This window comes from Amblyomma mixtum, chromosome 6 (genome assembly GCF_055824585.1).
Source record: "Amblyomma mixtum isolate Tamu chromosome 6, ASM5582458v1, whole genome shotgun sequence".
NCBI classification, from domain to species: domain Eukaryota; kingdom Metazoa; phylum Arthropoda; class Arachnida; order Ixodida; family Ixodidae; genus Amblyomma; species Amblyomma mixtum.
The window spans coordinates 44,409,112-44,428,953 of NC_143017.1; the positions used below are offsets into that span (position 1 = coordinate 44,409,112).

A 19,842-nucleotide genomic window follows, 5' to 3' on the forward strand; every position below is an offset into this window, starting at 1 on the left:
ATATATATATATATTGTCTTGAATAAATTTTATTTAAAAAAAATCAGTCCTACTACTTTCAGAACAGACCATGTATATATATATATGTTACAGGGGCCGTCGCGGTGGCTCAGTGGTTATGGTGCTCGGCTGCTGACCCGGAAGACGCGGGTTCGATCCCGGCCGCGGCGGCAGAATTTCTTTGGAGGAGAAATTCTAGAGGCCCATGTGCTGTGCGATGTCAGTGCACGTTAAAGAACCCCAGGTGGTCGAAATTTCCGGAGCCCTTCACTACGGCGTCTCTCATAGCCTGAGTCGCTTTGAGAAGTTAAACCCCATAAACCAACCAAACCATATATATATATTACACACAGACACATGGCAGGTTGTGTTGTCACAAGGTCAGGTGGGCCACGCTTTTCCGCTCACAGCACCGCCGACGACGGCGGACTTTCTGAAGAACGGGAACGGTGACTGGTATGCAAGCAGAGGACGATTGTAATAAAGGTTTCATAGAGTTTGACGGAATACCGTGTGGCGAGGAGCGAACACAGCGTAAATAACAAACATACACACAGTGTATGTTTGTTATTTACGCTATGTAATAAAAATGTCTAGAAACTACTGTGCTACACACATACAGAATACGCTTCATGAACCGCTTTAATCTTGTAGGAGCATCATGAATAACAAATACAACAACGATAAAGAATGTAAGACAACAGCCACAGAGTGCTAGGGCACCTAATTTGCATTGCGCCTAAATACGCAAATCGATCGCGATTTTTTTTTTGCGTTTTTGCTCTGTCTTATGAAATTGGCGACTTTTTCCTTCGAAACTTTTCAGTCGAGCTTTGAATTAAACTTCGAACGATGCAAACTAGATGCGCAAACATCGTAAACGTACATCAGCAAATTAGACATTCCACATCTGGCTGAATTTTTAAAGGGGGAATACGACCAATTTTTTTTACCTGCGGCTCGGTCATGAAAGAGCGCCTAAAAGACTGTCATTATACTTGCTAGCTCAACCCAGTGAACGGAGTCTCATGAGAGGCATTATCTTTTTCTGTCCCTATGAGGAAATACGTCATTAATTCAGACGCAGTCGTATCGCAGTAGTCCGAGCATCACACGGCTTTAATCGAGCTATCAACTCTTTCATTCGCTGCACACCGTGTTTACAGACAAGGCTACCTGGCTCCACTCTTCACCGCTATCGATCCGGCTGCCATCGCTTTATCAAGCACTCATTGTTTTCTGAGACGATTTGCCATTGTCTATTCTTTTTGAGTCGCTTCTCGTGACCGACGCAATTTCCGTGCGCTGTAAGTCGTTCCTTGGTAAACGCAGACGAAGCTCGCAAATCGCAGTACAGCATCGGAGCGCGTGAGACTGCGTGAGAACATGTCGCGGTGCTTACGCCTCGTCGTCGCGTGCTTGGCGCTGGGCGTCGCCCACGGCTCCGGCAACGCCACGGGCCCGGAGAAGATAGTGTGGCCGCGAATCTACCTGTTCGGCGACTCCCTGACTCAGGTGAGAGGGGCCCTCCAGCGAGAAAGAGAGAAAGCAAAATGCTGCTGCTCATGCGGTATACTCAAGTCTCACGAGCCTAGCTAAGCAGGGCATCGCTATAGTCGAATACAACTTAAGTCTGCAGTGAAGCTACGCCCACATTCAGCCTCTGCTCACAGAATTCCTCCACGACGAAAAAGTAGTCCGCTGCTTAAACGTATCTTATTACCTAAACAAGAAGCTTATCACAAGAAAAAGAATTACAGCTTTACACGAAGAACTGCATAATAATTTCGTTTTATATTTATTTCCTTTCCATTCAAAAAGCTAGGAGTCGGGACTAAAAGCTATAAGGACAGCTTGACAAAGGTCCTGGCCCCCTACATACCGGTACTTCAGTGTATCCAAAAATAAGTACAGTTATGTAGATGCGATATTACAACGACAATATCAATAAGGGCGAAATTTAAATAGACAAGTTTAGCAGCGCAAGACAACCATGGTTCGTAATACCTCAGACATATTACTTCACAAAAACAGCGGGTACAATGTGTAGACTGTTCTGGACAACACGTACAATTTTGCGCACAGGAAAATGAAGCAATAATTAATTTTCTGTAAGAGACACAAGTACAACAATTGGAGCACAAGAAACATCTGACACTACACAATTTAAGGAATCTATAACAATTTCGACAGAAGAGATTGATGGAGTCTTTAGGTTCGTATGCTGGGTCAAAATTTGGTTCTAACTACTGAGTTTTGTGAGGATAGTATATCTCAAGGACTGCATATTGTATGATGTGCTGGATGTAGGCACGTCATTTCTCCTTCTTCATCTTAAGTCGTTGTCTCGTGCTTCCTTGTAGGTGAGCTAAAAATAGAAAATGTTTTGCTTTCATAAAATATTTACAGATTAGCAGTAACTTCAGTTACAAGGACAAAACAGTCGGAGAATGTTATATTTCTCGATAAGGGGAACCGAGTGATTCAAGAAAGGCATATATGCAATATACCGAACAGCTTTTTTTTTAAATAAGTACAGTTTTTCAAGTCTATCGTAGCCGTCATGCTCCAGGTAAATTTACAGTACTGAAGAAGGGATAATACTGTAGAATTATAGACAGGAATTATAACTTCGGCTGGCGAAATTTCTCTCAGTGTCGCAATAAAGCCAGCCGCACTTGATACTTTTCGATTGGAGGTACTCGACGTGCTTGTTCGCCAAGCGTGATGCGCCAAAGAATGTAAAAATGATGTGCTTGTTTGCGGACGCTGAGGAGGTTTGAATATTTTGGGGGCGCTCGCAGGCCATAGGTCGCCAGGAAAAAGTGTGCACGCATAGTCGCTGCGCACAAACCAGTTACAAGAATTAACCAGTAGAACGCATCTTCGCGGGGATGCAGATACTCTCTGAATTGAAGGTTATCAACGAGAGTTACACCGCAGCTGTCAAGGGTGTTTTGGTTTGGGTGGCATTGTGGGCATAGGCCATTGGCCTAACCAGCAAAGCTAGCGCAGGAGGGTGGTTACCATGGTTACCGTGGAAGGAGGAGGGTATGACGAGAGTGGAGGAATGTGGCATGATCCCCCTGCGGAGGCGCAGCGCACCGTCCGAAATGAGGCTCAGCGACAGTGGCGCCCCGCGCTTGAAGCGGCGGACAGGAGAGGAGTGCTGGTCTATGAACGACTATGTTTGGAAAACTAAAAGAAGCGCTGTGTAACTATACATATATGCATGTCTCTCTCAAATTCTTGACCTCAGTATACTGTAAAATGAAAACGTCTCATTAACTACTCCGAAAATTCGCATTATCGACCATTGTAATAGTTCAATGAGTGCTTATTCTTGTCCATTTATTTCAGCACAGTGGCCGGGAGTACGCTATAATACAAGTGGCACTAGCTGTCCCCAGAAAGTGATGCTGCCACAAAAAAAAAATGCAGTCAATCGACAGCATTTTGACTTGATCAATTTTTGAACAGGATGCGGTGCTTACCTCATAATATACTGAAACGGCTCTAAAGTAAATACATTTTCATTGCAGTTTTATTTGCAGTATTTGTTCCCGAAAGTAGCTCTAATGCTCCAGTGTTTGCTTTTGATGTTTATTGTAGGTGTTTCTAGAAAACTTTGCGAACCGTTTTCCAACTGTGCTCAGATCATGAAATCAGTATCGCTCCTTGAAATGTTGAGTAAACAAACCTTGTGCTCTAATATTTCTAATATTATACTTCTCTAAACAACAATCGATTAAAATCTCGCATAAGGCGAGCATGTTTCTTGCACGCAACATGTACTGAGCGTTTCTTGTACTGAGCGCTCTTGTACTGAGGGTTTTCCATCCTTAATCATCATCATCATCATCATCATTTATTAACCCTTAAGGGTCCCGTTAGGGACATTACATAAGGGGGGGAGGTGGTACAGGGGTGTTCAACAGTCATACATGAATATATAAATATAGAAGGAATATGGAAATACAGAAAAATATAGAAAATATAAAATATAGAATAGAAAAAAAAGTAGAACAAGACGAAAAAAAGACAGAAGTAAATTCAAATAATCGCGTCATGACAGAGTGTAGCAGAAATATAAACCGAAACAAATTGCAACTTTGGAAGTAGAACAGGCTGGTCAGTTTGCAGGGCTTGGAAGCTGGCATAGGGTGCAGGAAAAAAATATTTGTCGTTGAGATGGTCGATTAGGAGCTGTCTGAATCTGGAAGGGTTAGTCTCAATGACAATGTGTTCGAGGAGGTTATTCCAGCTTTCTATCGCACTGGGAAGGAAAGATTTATTGAAATAATTGGTGGAGCCGTGCAAACGCTGTATGCTTAAGGAGTTAAATAAACGACGCGATGATCGTAGCGGAGCTCGTAGAAGGTTTTCTCGAAGTGCTGGAAAGTTAAAGTACAGTTTATGAAAAAGAGAAAGAATTTAAGTTTTCCTGCGAAAGGCTAATGACTTGATGCCGAGAGATGATTTCAACGCTGTGATGCTGAGCTGAGATTTATACTGTGAGGTGATGAAGCGTGCTGCCCGATTCTGGATGGCTTCGAGTGAATCTTGGTGAGGATTCCATATTGTTGAGGCGTATTCTAGTTTAGTTCGGATGTACGTTTCATATGCTAGTTGTCTGGTGGCTGCGGTGGACATGGAAAGCGATCGCCTGATGAATCCGAGTGATCTGGAGGCACTAGCACATAGTTTCGTGATGTGATTAGCCCAGGTTAGGTTGGTTGTTATCTCGATGCCGAGGTACCGGTATGAATTAGTTTGAGACAGCGCTATGGATTTCAGGGAGTACGAAAAATGAAGAATCGAACGTTTACGTGAGATGTGCATGAACTTACATTTAGAAACGTTGAGCTGCATTAGCCAGTCAGAACACCACTTCTGAATTCGGCTTAGGTCATCCTGTAATAATTCCTGATCACTGCTATTGTTGATGCGGCGATAAATGACGCAGTCGTCCGCAAAGAGACGGACAGATGATAAAATACCAGAAGGCAAATCGTTGATGAAGATTAAAAGAGTAATGGAGCAAGAACCGATCCTTGGGGAACCCCGGAGATTACTCTAGTAGTTTGAGATGCATGACTGGCGATGACGGTGAATTGCAAGCGGTCGGTTAAGAAACAGTGGATGCAGGATAAGACAAGCGGGTCAAGTGACAGAGCTGAGAGTTTGGAAAAGAGACGCTGGTGAGGGACGCGATCGAATGCCTTGGCGAAATCTAAATAAATTATATCGGTTTCGAAGGCAGAGTCTAGATTTAAGTGGAGATCAGTTGTAAGTTCGAACAGCTGAGTTTCGCACGAAAAACCTGCCCTGAAACCATGCTGATTGGGAAAGAAGAAACGGTTGTGGTCAAGGTGAGATGCGATGTGCGAGTATATTATATGTTCGAAAAGTTTACAAAAGATACATGTCAGTGAAATTGGTCGATAATTTGAGGGGTCGGAGCGATCTGCAGCTTTGAAGACTGGGACAACTTTGCTTAATTTCCAGTCGTCTGGAATCTCACTAGTGTTAAGAGACTGGGCAAAAATGAGTTGCAAGATTTGGCTCGTGAAATATTTAGTTGCTTTAAAAATCTTAGCAGGGAGGTTGTCTGGTCCAGGCGAAGTGGATATCTTTAGATTATCTATGAGTTTTAAAATTCCCTCTGCTGAGATGGTAACAGGTGGCATAGGTGCATAATTTAGACTTGGCACGAAAATGCTTGATGTTGGCTCCTGGGTAAATACGGACGTGAAATAGGAATTCATGACGTCGGAGCGTTCGGAAATTGGAACATCGGAGCCGTCTCGTGCCTTCAGGGAAATATTGTGCGAACTGTTTTTATTGGGCGTGAGCAAGTTCCCAAAACTTCTTGGGGTTTACCCGCATTATCTCTATGAGGTCGTGACAGTAAAATTTTCGTTTTGAAGTTCGTAATAACTGCGTGTATTCGTGCAGACTTGCAAAGTATTTGTCCCACTTTCTAGCGCATCCTGATTTCTTTGCGTTACGGAATAGGCGTTTTTTCTTTCGCGACAACTTCCTCAGCGCATTTGAGTACCATGGTTTGTTGGCATCCCCTCGAATGCAGATGAGCGGGACGTAAGCTTCTATAAGCGACAACATTTTCTCTTTAAAAAGACACCAGTTGTTATTCACAGATCTGCTATGTATGGAAATTTGAAACGTATCAAGAAATTCTTCAAGGTGGGAGTTAATGCTTGGGAAATCGGCCTTAGAATAATCACGGATGTATTTAACAGACGGTTGGCGTATAGGAATTTCAATTGACAGGTTGAAAGTTATGATACAGTGATCACTTAGACCACTAGTACACGAAAGCGATTGAACTAATTCTGGATTGGATACAAGGACGAGGTCTAGTATGTTTGAGCCTCGAGTTGGTGTACACACTGTTTGGGTAAGGTTAAACGTAAGGACCAGATCTAAGAAATATTTTGATGGACGAGATGATGCAGTCAAGTTATCCCAATCGATGTCTGGGAAATTGAAGTCGCCGCAGAGTATGAAGTTGGCATGAGAGAATCGAGACTGCAAGTCCTCAAGAACAGAGTGAAGGTCGCTAATGAAAGAAGGATCCGTGTCGGGGGCTCGATAGCATGCAATTAGAATGTTGGTGCAAGAGGGAAAATTAAATTTGATGCACAGTATTTCGCTATGGCAATTGATATCAACTGGGGTAGAAGAAAGGCTTGTTTTCACCAGAGCAAGAATGCCGCCTCCCCAATGAAAGCTGGTTTTTTATGTGAGCTACCTTATGCACTGGAATATAAGCGTACACGTATTACCCCGTGCAGTACAGCTTCTCTCCTGATGGCTACTGGGGTTCCATCGTGGCTGACGCCTTCTCAAGGTACGTATCGAAGCTGTACGCTTTGCTTTTCTGGTGTGTCGCAAAATGCTGAACTGGCCACCGCTTCAACTGGGTCCACAATGGCGAAAATTCTAGTGCGCATTGATTACTCAACAGCCGTACTGAGCTACCACCGAATTACACCGTAATTACAGAACTACCATAATATAAACATCGTAGAAAGTTTTACACGCCTTGGCGTAATTTTCTTCCTACGTATATATCCTGGGGAGATCATACAAACTATATGACGATATAGATAGCTCCGATAACCGGATCGGTAGGTCGAATTAGACATCGGCTATCAACGCGAACTGAATTCTTGCTCTATAAGTCGCTTTTTTATTCCCATTTGAACTACTGCCTTCTGGTGCGGAGGACCCCGGCGCCGTTTAGTTTTTAATATGCATTCATCAGTTGGAGGAAAATATAGTCATCGTGTTTATAATGCACCACACAGTGTCAAGCCATATAACAGCGGTCGATTAATTAGTATACACAACCATTAGAGTACCGACTAAGTTTCACGTTCAAATCAGAAATGAACCAATATATAAACACTTCGCAAACTTTCTTACAGTTAATTTTAAGCCATAAAGTGATTGCGCTGTCTCCTTAGCACCACAAATTAACAAAAATACCTTCAGCTGCTTTCTTGCCTTCGATGAGTGTTGGCTTCGTTAATATGCATGGCTTAACGAGTCCCTCATTATCCTATCCTTGTCTACTGAGTACCTTAACAGAATCCGTGGTGGCTGAGTGGTTACGGCGCTCGGCTGCTGACCCGAAAGACGCGGGTTCGATCCCGGCCGAGACAGTCGCATTTATGTGGTGGCGAAATTCTAGAGGCTCGTCGTGTATTGTGCGATGTCAGTGCACGTTTAAGAGCCCTAGCTGGTCGCCCTCTAGAGCTCTCTATTATGGCGTCCCTCACACCCTGAGTTGCTTTGGGACGTTAAACTCAATAAACCAAGCCAATAAACAGCCTAACGAGGGCCTTTGTTCTGACAATCTTGACGCCATAGGTAGCATATAGGAGGGTTCTCACGCAGCTGCCACCCCGTCCATTCGATCACGTTCCACATGACACAGGCAGCAATACCGAATATTCTGTTTCCGCAGTTCTGGGCGAGGATGGGGCTTCCGAGCATTCTAAAGGTACACGCAACATAAATACCCTCGAAAGTAGAAGATTGGACCAGCGCCGCTATAGCTGAGTTGGTAAAGCACTGCACACGACATATGGAGGTCGTAGGTTCAGATCGCACTGGCAGCATGTGTTTCTTTTTCTTCTACTTTGGAATTAATTAATTTTCGGCCATTGTGATTACAGAAATCTTAATTGCTTTAAGGCGTGCTCGTGTTCTTACCATGCAGACCGCCCATTGCAGCACGTGTGTCTTGCGTACCAATATTTTGAGGATGCGAGAGTATAGAGAAGAGTTAAATAAATTAATAATAAAATGCATATTCTTGCCCCTCGTTAAGTTGACAAGAAAGCGACTGAGTGAAGCCCTTCATTCATGTCGACCAACGTCCGGTTTTGCCAAGAATACAGATTCTGGCGGCTTAACAAAAGAGCTGTCGGAGTCTTTTCATATATCCAAGAATGGCATAAACGCGTCAGCCAGCACTGAGCCAGTGTTGGTAACAATCAGGTTGGGTCGTTTTAAAACTATGGCGCAACACAGGACAAGCACAGCATAGAAAAACAGGCTACACATGACAATTCTTGTGTCTATACCGTATTTCTCTGCTGTTCTTGCCTTGTGTAGAACTATATTTTTGAAATCAGGTCGCATCAGCCCAACCAGATTGCCCTATTATTTTGAGTTAGCTGCTAGCGATTGCACGCTGGTACAATTTTACTTTTTAATCGTAATCGCTTTGAGGGCTTGCTGAAATTTATTCCGATTTGTTCGCGGATGTCGCACGAGTCATGCATTCAGTTTATCCATATCCTTGTTTTATTCTGCACAGGTGCCGTCAAAAGTAAATGGAAGGCAATATTGACGAAAAATTTAATCATTGCCCGCTCAATTAATGCATCCTTGAATACATGTGTGCCGACTAATTGTGATTGTAGGAATTGCACTGGGCAGCAACAAATATGGTCCATTATGCTTTAGATTTAAAGAAATTAATTTTTTTGACAATGTCGCCTTCCATTTACTTTTGACGGCGACTGTACATGTAGAAGCAATATGAAAGGGAACACGCGAACACGTGGTCCCCGCGCCTCGAGAAGCGCTGTCGCTGATACCTGGCGAGATCGTACGGCACCAGGCGCATGCGCGGGAAGAGCAGCGACCGTGCTTACTGCGCATGCTCCTTGGCCGCCGATTCTCGTCGGCTATCGACGGCTGCGCTTCGCGATGTGTGGCCTCTACACGCTCATGCATTCCCTTTCACATTGTTTCCAACTGTAACGCGCAGGCAGCACCGACGTGAAAGCGAACAGCCAGTCTGCCCACAAGAAGGAAATGCGCTGTTACTTTTGGATCAAAGATGAAAGCGTCAGATGGACACTATTCGTTAGGAAGAAAACTATGTACTAGGTTGAAGGGGGTTTTAGTTTTGAACTTGTGTAGCAGTTGGTTTAATGCTGATAATGTGTCCCCTTTCACAGTGGAGATGCCTGTACACCCAGCAAACAAAAACCTCTCAGAGACGTCTAGGTAGACGTCTAGCTAGACGTCTCTGAGAGGTTTTTGGTTTGCTGGGCATTTGCCCGTCCGTTGCGAAATAGCACCGGTGTGTGTTTAGGGGTACGCGTTCGCTTCTTGGCCTCTTACCGGCTAATGTCCCAAGTGTAGTCCTTTTTAGCGCTGTAGGCGCTGTAGGAAGTTTCGGATTGTGAACTGCTGAGCGGGTCTTCGCTTAATGCGCAGGAAGTGCGACGTGGTGGTGCGCGGCTATGGCGGCTACAACACACGCATGTGCAAGCACGTGTTGCGCCGCGTGCTATCGCCCCGCGACGCCGAGCACGTGGCCGCCTTCGTCATCATGCTGGGCTCCAACGACGGCCTCGAGCCCGAGCACCGGGGCCGCACCCACGTGCCCCTTCTCGAGTACGAGGCCAACCTCGAGGAGATGGTGGACTACCTCAAGGTATCGCCACCATCATGGTTTACTAAACTCTTTAAGGACCCTTCAGAGGGTATTGCACAAGGAGGGATTATCACAGAAGCGACGGAACACTTGGTCAAAGTTGACACAACAGGGAGCCGATTAAAGAAATGTGTCAACGATTAGAAGCGAACAATGCGAGGAATAGAATTACAGAAGAGTTGATAAAGTACTACAATAGTAGGAGTGTTACGCCAAATGTAGGGACATGGTTTCAGTGTTTAGGAGAATCCCCCAAGGTGGAGCAGATTTGTAATAAATGAGTAAGGACTTATTAGGATCCACCCAACCGCAGCCAAATTGCTACAAAGGAAAGCTATGCAGCTCCCACAGATACTTGTTGTTGAAGAAACATTCATCCTGGAACGAGATTCGAGCCTGCGGCCACCTCCTCAGCCGAGCAGTCGCTGTACGAAGTGAGCTAAGCAGGGCGGCTCACATAAGGTAAGGTGAGTGGCCGTCCTGATTAGCTCAATTGGCAGAGCGGCTGCCCCACTGAGGCGGTGGTCCGTGGCTCGAACCCCGTGCCAGGATGAATGTTTCTTCAACAACAAGTATCTGTGCACCTCTCCGCTTTTCCTCTCATTAAAATTCCTTTCTCTGTGTCTAAGCTTCTGTGGAGGCTGTGTAGCTTTCCTTTGTAGCCATTTGGCTACCTTAGGTGGATGCTAATGAGTTACTACTCCCTTAATGTAAATGCAGCGTAATATCCAAGGACACGCCATGAAGGCTGTGAGTTTGGCAGAACTTCAACTGAAAGCGCGCCCTGGCACGTAAAGGAACCACATCGCAGAGGAAAGTGGTTCGACTTATTATGCCTGCAATACCTTACGCTAATTCATAGTAAGTGGCAAGTACATTTTTACCGGAGGATGCACGGAGGTGCACCCACCGAAGGTGCACCCTTTGGACGGGGGGGGGGGGGATTTTTCGCCTCTGTGGACCAGGTGTCCCTTGAGGACCACAGGATGCCAGGCATAGGTAATAGAACAGGAAACACTATTTTTACCACTGTGCTAACTGCCGTTAACAAAAGCACACCTCATTTATCAAGTACTAACGAACTAAGTCCCCACACTCCACAAACAGTACCTGTTCGGATGTCGAGACACATCTCAAAGCCCAAACTGCCCCTCCTCACGGCTGCGGCGGCAGACACCTTATTGCACTTAAACGCTCCCCAAAAGCTCGCATCTCTCCCCTGTCTCCCCTCCTCCAACCTGGCAAGGCTGGCACACCGTGAACACTGCGTCAGCACAGGACACCTCAACCACCCACATCTCATACCCCACGGTCGCCCCTAACAGTGCGATCCTGAAAATAAAGTTTCTTCCTCTCTCAGCAGTCAGTAGATTAATTATGCATTTCCAATGCATTTTTTAGAGCACAAATTTAGACAGGATGTAAGAAAGTGACATACGCAGGACAATCGCTGAACTTAAACTGATGGTTTACTAACGCCACCATTTATACCGGGTGTCTCAGCTAAATGTAACCAAACTTTTAGAAAAGGCGAAGTGTCTTAGTACAGTGAAACCAACTCAGGGTTGTTTTTAGTCGCGTGGCTTAGTCTTGAGTATTTTTTTGCACTTCAAAGTTAATTAATTAGTTAAGTTTAATTAGCCAACTTTTTAATTGTTAACTTCAGGAAGAAAGAGTCAAAGCAAAAGCTTTAGATCACCTTGAAAAACCGCTAGTAGTGCTGTTTCCGTCAAGTTACGATTTACGTAGCTTCATTTATTGGCCTTAAAAGAAAGTTGTCACGTGACGAGCTGCTCACTCACTTCTCTGCCCCAATGTTCACACGAAGTGTCATCGAGGAGAGGACTTTAGAAAAAATGAATTTTATTCTTTAAGGCGCATCTTGGCACGTTGAAGTGGCACAGTTGCCATGTAGAAGCTTTTTCTTATTGTGCGGGTTATGGTTAAAGGCCGGTAAAAAAACTACTTTACGTAAATATTACTTTGGTGCAAATGTCTCAGTAAGCTCTTTCTCAAAGCGATCTACAACTTTTCCATTGACACTTTGTTCATTAAGTCAATAATTAAAAAGTTAGTTAATTAAGCTTAACTAATTAATCAACCCTGAAGAACGAAAAAAATACTGCAGTCTAGGTCACGCGACTCTAAACAGCCCTCATTTGGTTTCAGACGGCTAGGACACACCGTGTTTTTTAAAAGCTTGGTTACATTTAGCTAGGACACCTGCTATATATACAGGGTGTTTCACCTAAGATTTTACACAGCTTTTAAAAACAGGCTTTTTGAGTTAGAAGAGTGCTGTTCTCAGCATAGCATTGTTAGCGGTGTAGTACATCAGAATACAGCAAAAACGTGCTAATTAGCAGGTTATTTAACTAATAAGCAATAGCTAACTTTTTAACTATCACTGTTAGACTTACTAATTATTTAGAGGCGTGTAGCACGCCATACGTAATATCGATATCAGTTTTCATAATTTCGAAAACGCGGTTACCCTCGGTGCTGTGGCCCACCAAATTTTAACTATTTCAACGAGTTACGTGCACTGGAGAGGTTGCTTGTCCTGAAAGCTTCTCGAAAGCGCATTTATTTTGGTGTGATGTAGGCAAATTTTTTTGGGCCACAGCACCGAGTGTAACCGCGTTTTCGAAGTTCTAAATATTAATATGGATATTACTTGCGGTGGGCTACACGCCTCTGAATAATGAAGAAGCTTTTCAGTAGTAGTTAAAAAGTTAACTGTTCAGTTTTAGTAAACCAGCCTGCTAGTTAGCACCTCTTAGCTCTGTACTGATGTACAGCCCCGCTGACAGTATTATGTCGAAAAAAGCGCTCTTCTAACTCAAAAATGTTATATTAAGAAATTGTGTAAAGTCTTATTTGAAATGCCTCGTATTACGGTTGCAAGGAAGGCACTGTGAAAAAGGAGTTATTTATTTATAAAGTAGACTGACACATGCTTAAAAACAACAAGGGTTTACTGACGCTTCGAGCGGGGAGGAAGGCTGGCTCCCAGTCGGAACGTCAGTAAACCATGTAATGTCTTCAAGCATGTGTCAGTGTACTTTATATATATAAATTAGGCTGACACATATAAACAAGACATCTGCCCATAACTTCGCTCACGATAATAATAACAATAAAAAAGAGCAAAACAACCTTTAGAAAACCAGCAGAGTCAGCTAGGCGAACATGCCTTGCTGCTGATTAGAAAACGGCGCTTTTTGGATTACAAAAATACCCAGTGCTAACACACCTTTCGCTACCCCTGTGCATTTCGGGAGCCTCTAAATTTTTCCCACCACTGTGCTGCTTGAAAGTGTGCAGTGCACGGGTCTGGTTATGGAGCAGAAAAGCAAGACGAACAGTAAAGGCAATGTAGCAACCGCGTTGCATTCTCGTTTCCTTGCAGTCATGCGGCGTGCCCGAGAAGAAGGTGATCATTGCGGCTCCTCCGCCCGTGGACGAGGGTCGGTGGGCGCACCTGCGTGGACCCACCGGTAATCGCATTTACGGCCTCTCTGCTTTCGAAAAAATAAGGGGTTTGCTGCGGCGTCACAGTGAACACTCGTGGGCCACAGGACTAGTGTCGGCTCAGTGATTCAATCGTTCGAGACCGCCAGAAATGGAGAAATTACGACTGCCCGTGGCGACATAAGTTGTTTATGTTCCGAGCAAAAGAAAAAAAAAGTGACAATGAAGTGCGTCAGTGATAATGGAAACCAGAAAAAAAAAGTCGCACAAAAGGCCCACCCGGCATCTTCAAGTATTAGGATGTTGTGACTGACGATGCTGAAAGGAATTTACTTCAAGAAATAATACTGAAGTGGCAAAGATTGCTGAGAAAACGACGCATGGCGTAGCGTTCGTGTGCAGACGCTGGGCAAATTCAATTCTACTCCTGCTTAATTAATCAGGTGTGGCCGGGATGAGGACTATGATTAAGTGAAATGCCTTGAGTCTTGCAGATATCATTAAAGAGGGCCCATTGGAAGTAGACGGTAGGATAGTTGGGCAGGACACCGGTGAATTCTACCAGGAGATGAAAGATCCGATTAAGAAGCGGCAAAGCATGAAAGCCTCTAGCTGAACAGACTGAATATAACTGGTCAAGCCAGGCCTGTTTAACAGATCGTCTGATTGATGTGCGTCCGTCGCTCTTATAAACTAAACGATTAGCTGTTTTCAATGCTTTTTTAATATTTATCATTCTATTTTTAGTTGATTTCGGGGATGTTGAGAGTTTTGATTTATGGCTAATAAATTTTACGGTTTGCACTGCTTGTTAACTGATCAGTGCGTTCAGTTCAATCAAGATTGTTACCAGGCCACAGTCCTAAATACTTACTGTGCGAAACTTCAGAGAGATTGTTAATCTTAAAAGAATATTGAAATATGACGAAAAGGCATACTTTATTAGTATGCAGTCAACGTTTACTCGCCATGTGAACTTAACGCGTTATGTTCTTTTCCATGCCGTGTCTCTCCAGACAAATGGTAGCTTCACTGCTTTTTCAAGTTTGATAGCTTTCGCTTTGAAGTTCTGAAGCAGGTTCTGCCTTTTGCATCACTCGTACCTGTACTTTTTCGTTAATTACTGCAGTCACATTTATCATTCTTTAAGACTGAAAACTACTGGTCAGAGGCCCTGGGACCTTCATAACAGCAGCAATGAAATTAACTTCAGGAGTCCTATATGCTACAGGCTGACGGACCGACAAACGCAAGTTTATTAATCCAGCTGTCGCGCTACGTGCTTCCTCGATCCCGGCTGAGTAGATGCTCTCTTCGCTCTGTTAGGGCTGCCCACTGTCGTCCTCAAGAGCATAGAGAAATACGCCCAAGCCTGTGTCAAGCTCGGCCAGAGACGTGGCATCGCCGTTGTCGACGCCTTCCACGGTCTGCAACAGAATGGGGTGAGCTTTACTTGTTCTCGCGCGCTGCCATAGCCGCCTGAACAACTTTGAATCATGTGGCAAGGTGTCACCTACATTACCAGAACACTGAGATAAACTTCTAGCGATTATTTGCAATTATCATCAGATACTCCACATCTCTGCATGCTGTTTATATTGGCGTTCCGTACATCACTTTTACGTCGTGTGTGAAAGGCAGTTGAGTGAAGAAGATAGTTGAAGCCAGATTTCATTGAACTGCTTTGACCGAGTAGCAGTAGTTTCGCAGTACGATGTCTCTTACTCGTTGTATGCGTTAACAGGAGGTTCCGGAAACGGCTCAGTAGAATGAAGCACATTGCAGTCCGGTTGCACATTGCACATTGCACATATAATGTTGCACATTGCAGTCCGGTCGGAGTGCTTCATTCTACTGAGCCGTTTGCGGAACCTCCTGTTAACGCATACAACGAGTAAGAGACATCCGGTCCGGAACAGTGCAATATTCTATTAGTTCCATCTTATTCAAATCTGTAAACTTAAGTGCGGTCACGCCTGCACTACTATGCCATAACGAGCCGTGGATAATGAGGGAATATATTAGGACGAAGCGAATTGTTCTGTAGTACTGATGTAGGCCTATAGTTGAACGTGGTTCAGGCAGGTGACACGCGTGGAACTGTGCGTTGTAAGTCGCGAGATAATCTCTGAAGATGACACGCAAGAAACCGAGCTTCGGTTTATTCATCACTTTTCGAATTACGATTACGCTTTAACCTACTGTGCACATAGTTCTATCCTGAGCGTTGAAATATTTGTAGTAGCAACCAATGGCTAAAGTAGTTTACTTAGAAATTCATCACATACTCTATTTAATAATAAATATTTTAACCGAATAATTCTGTGACACTTAACGAAAATGAATTCGGCTGCGCACGAATTCGGAATATCAATATATGCCCCGCTGTAATTCAGATGGCTGTAATTCAGCACTTGCATTCTGTTTTCTTTTGTAGTGGGTGGAGGGGGATATACGTCTTTTCTCACTTTAACTTCATACGCAAGCGTGGAAATGCTTGCATTGAGAAAGTGCGAATAAACTTTGTTTCTCCTCGCAGTGATCACTATACAGTTCCATGCCGTGCAATACTGCGTTGAGGCGCATGAAACTTACGCTCGTGCATTTCGCATGGGAAATTGGGCTGTTGCTTCAAATGCGTTGCAACTGAAGTGTAGCGCCAAGCTCCCAGTCAGGCAATCCTTCCGCCGGCTTTTGCCTCAACGCCATGAAAACATGCATTGTCAGTACTTCGAGTAGGTGAAATCTAGCGCAAATGCTGCTTGCACTGCGCTAGTGATTCTGACGTGGCTTCCCGCGCTCTCTGGTTTTCAGAACTGGAAGAGGCTCTTCTCGGACGGCGTCCACTTCTCGCGCGCCGGCTCTGAGAGGTTCGCTCAACTGCTGCTGCCCACGCTCAAAAGGGTGGTGGGCAATGTGCCGCGCATCTTCAAGGACTACCGTGACCTGGACCGCAACAACATCGGCAAGAGCATCTATGAGTGGAAGCCGAGCAGCTGACCTGGCCTATATACTTCGCAGGGGGACAAACCGCTTCAGTCCCGGGCAGGTCACTTGGATCGAGGACACCGGTTTGGCTAATGCGTAATAAACGGTGATGAGCACAAGCACAATTGGCCCACTGTGAATGATGCAAAGGAAATGTTGTTGTGGCCAGCGAATAAGGGAAGCCGACAACCGGCGTTATTTTGGAATAAAAAGTATGGGGAGGCTTAAGTCAACTTGAGCCTTCCCAGGTCCCTTAGGACTTGAAGAATTAGCCCGATCAGCTTACTGTCCGTTGCCTACAAGGTATTTGCTAAGATAATCGCTAATAGAGACAGGACAACAGACTTCAATCAACCAAATGATCAGGCAGGCTTTCGTAAACGATACTCGACAATGGACCATATTCACGCTATCAATCAGGTGATAGAAAAGTGCGCAGAATATAACCAGCCCCTATATATAGCCTTAACTGATTACGAGAAAGCATTTGACTCTATGGAAACCTCAGCTGTCATGCAGTCATTGCGGAATCAGGGCGTTGAAGAGTGTTATGAGAAAATATAGGAATATATCTATAAGGATTGCACAGCTACCATAGTCCTCCATAAAGTCAGCAATAAAATTCCAATAAGGAAAGGTGTCAGGCAGGCAGACACGATGTCGCCAATGTTATTCACCGCCTGTTTACAGGAGGCATTTCGAGGCCTGAAATGGGAACAGTTGGGGATGAGTGTTAATGGAGAATACCAAAGTAATCTGCGATTCGCTGATGACATTGTCTTGCTAAGTCACTCAGGACATAAACTGCGAAGAATGATCAATGAGTTCGATAGGCAGAGCAGAACGATGGGGCTGAAAATTAACATGCAGAAAACCAAAGTAATCAACAGTCTAGCAAGGGAACAGCAGCTCGCAATTGGTAGCGAGGGGCATTGAGGGAATATGTTTACCTAGGGCAGGTAGTGACCGTTGATCCGGATCATGAAAGGGAAATAACTAGATGAATACGAATGGGGTGGAGCACATATGGCATGTTCTCCCAGATCATGAATGGAAATGTACCAATATCCCTCAAGCGAACAATATACGAAAGCTGTATCTTACCAGTACTCAAGTATGGAGCAGAAACGTGGAGGTTAGCGAAAAGGGTTCAGCTTAAGTTAAGGACAATGCAGCGAGCTATGGAAAGAAAAATTATAGGTGTAGCGTTAAGAGGCCCGAAGCGGGCAGAGTGGATGAGAGAATAAACGCGGGTTAATCACATCCTAGTTGAAATCAAAAGAAAGAAATGGGCTTGCTTTGGCAGGTCATGTAATGCGAAGGCAGGATAATCGTTGGTCGCAGGATGTCACAAAATTCGGCGCATTCTTGAAGCAAAGAAAGAAAAACAGCGCCGCGCGGACGCGTCTCGCCGGCACGAGACGAACGGGAGAGGAGGAAACCCCCGCGGAGCGCCTAGCCTGTGTGCGTGTGCTCTCTCTCCCCTCCACCACCGCTCACCGACACGGCGTGCGCCGAGGGGATGAGTCATCCACGCCGATTTCTCTAGAACGTGCGAGTCGCTTCTACTCTTAACCGGGGGAAGAGGGGGAAGCCTTGCGAGCGCTAAGACATGTCCCCCTCCTCTGCACTCGGACGTCGGCTACGCGCCACGACGGCGCCACGCTAGAACACGCTGGAACCTTCGCGAAACGACTCCTGACTTTAACCAATGAGGACGCGCGGCCGGCGAGAGAAAGGAAGGGTAACTATACGGGAGATACTGCGTGTATGTGCGCGCCTACTTTGGCGCGTACAACAAACAGACGGGAGAGCGAGCCTATAAAAGAAGGACGTTGACCGCTGTCAAGTCAGTCCGGACCGCCGTTTAAGCTTCATCGAAGCGTTTAAGCTTCATCAAAGCGCGCCCGTTCGACTCCCGGGAAAACACCACTCGGCCAGCATCGGACCAACGAGGCAACGTTCGCCAGTCTGCGGGATGGCATCGTCATGGAACTCTGGTCGTCGGACTGCCGCAGTGCCCGGTGAACAAATTGTGTTTTGCTTGATTACCTCTCTCTCCTGTTTTAGTGCACTTTAGGTGTAATACTTCCTTTGAATTGTATTCTCTCTCGAGTTTAACTTTGCACGAGTTGCATTGTGTTGCTAATCACTTTGTCTTTGTACTAGTGTTTGTGAAACCCTCTGTATCGTCTCAATTGCTGTATAAACTTTGTTTTGTTTTGTGAACCTTTGGCTCCGACCCATTCTCTGGCTTGCGACCAGCGAAAGCTGGGCACCGAACGCCCAAAAACCTCTTGTCACTTGGTGGCTGGTCTCCGCTGAGCTTGCCACGCTGAGTCGAGGGCACCTCCTTCGAGTCCGAGACCGCTACCCCCCCCACGCTCTAAGGGCTTCCCACGTTAAAGTACGCGAAGTCTGGGTGACACAGGATAATCGCAGCGTAACGGAGTGGATTCCAAGAGAAGGCAAGCGTAGCAGGGGCGGTAAAGTCAGGTGGGCGGATGAGATTAAGAAGCTTGCGGGTATGCGGTGGCCGCAGCTTGCGAAGACAGGGTTAATTGGAGAGACATGTGAGAGGCCTTTGCCCTGCAGTGGGCGTAGTCAGGCTGATGATGATGATGAAGTTAACATAATAGCGGAATGCGATTGCATTAGATTTCACATTTGTCTCTGCTTCTCTTGCAAATTCTATGTGTGTTTCAGTCAGTTTCTTTGCAATTGCCGTTCTATCAACCGCCATATTAGGACTGCTAGATGCAGTATCATGCATCCACTATGCTGTGTCGGTGCCAACAATCACGTATATCAGATTTTTTATTTCGGTTCTCTATATAGGTCGCTGTCTAGAAACAAGGTTGCTCGCAACCCGGTGGACAGGTGGTAAGGACGTCAGAAGGCGACGCGACCTCTCTCGACCAATCATTAAAAGTCATCTGCCAAGTTGCGCAGCTTGCTCGCCATCCGATGGCCAGGCTACCACCTGTAATGGTGGGCAGGTTGTGATAACGTAACAAGGTCACGTGACCTTTCTCAACCAATCAGCGAACTTCATCTGGAACACTGGCGGGGTTTTGGTGTGACGACAAATATAATGCGCTCGCATTAATAAGAAGCTTCTGCCAACGTGTACGAACGGAAGCGTGCAATAAATGCGCAGGAAAAAGCGCAACTTCTGATGGTTGAACGGGCTACCACTGGGAAACTACACGACTGTTAATGGGACTCGGACTGTATCCCGTGTACCGCTGCGCAGTTTACCAGTAGCAGCGCATTAAACAAACAACGTATAACCAACTAGCCCCTGCTGCCATCTTAATTGCACAAGTTCTGAGGTCAAGAAAAGAACACGTTTGTTTCAAGATGAAGTCAACCTCTGCCGCTAATGAGTCCAG

At 45.3% G+C, this 19,842-nt stretch overlaps 1 protein-coding gene across 1 annotated transcript; it reads left to right on the plus strand.

Annotated features, from left to right (window-relative positions):
* Nucleotides 1–1,280: 1,280 nt before the first annotated feature.
* Nucleotides 1,281–16,572, plus strand: LOC149338919 (isoamyl acetate-hydrolyzing esterase 1 homolog). Its single transcript, XM_089547815.1, has 6 exons — nucleotides 1,281–1,515; nucleotides 6,819–6,874; nucleotides 9,766–9,985; nucleotides 13,398–13,485; nucleotides 14,786–14,901; nucleotides 16,274–16,572. The coding sequence occupies exons 1-6, from the start codon at nucleotides 1,387–1,389 to the stop codon at nucleotides 16,457–16,459; spliced, it is 795 nt and encodes a 264-aa protein (XP_089403941.1). The 5' UTR covers nucleotides 1,281–1,386; the 3' UTR covers nucleotides 16,460–16,572.
* Nucleotides 16,573–19,842: the final 3,270 nt, after the last annotated feature.

Coding starts and splice junctions, on each gene's coding strand:
- LOC149338919 (XM_089547815.1), top strand. CDS start 1,387: ATGTCGCGGTGCTTACGCCTCGTCGTCGCGTGCTTGGCGCTGGGCGTC. Junction 6,875..9,765: donor GTGGCTGACGCCTTCTCAAG/GTACGTATCGAA, acceptor CTTAATGCGCAG/GAAGTGCGACGTGGTGGTGC. Junction 9,986..13,397: donor AGATGGTGGACTACCTCAAG/GTATCGCCACCA, acceptor GTTTCCTTGCAG/TCATGCGGCGTGCCCGAGAA.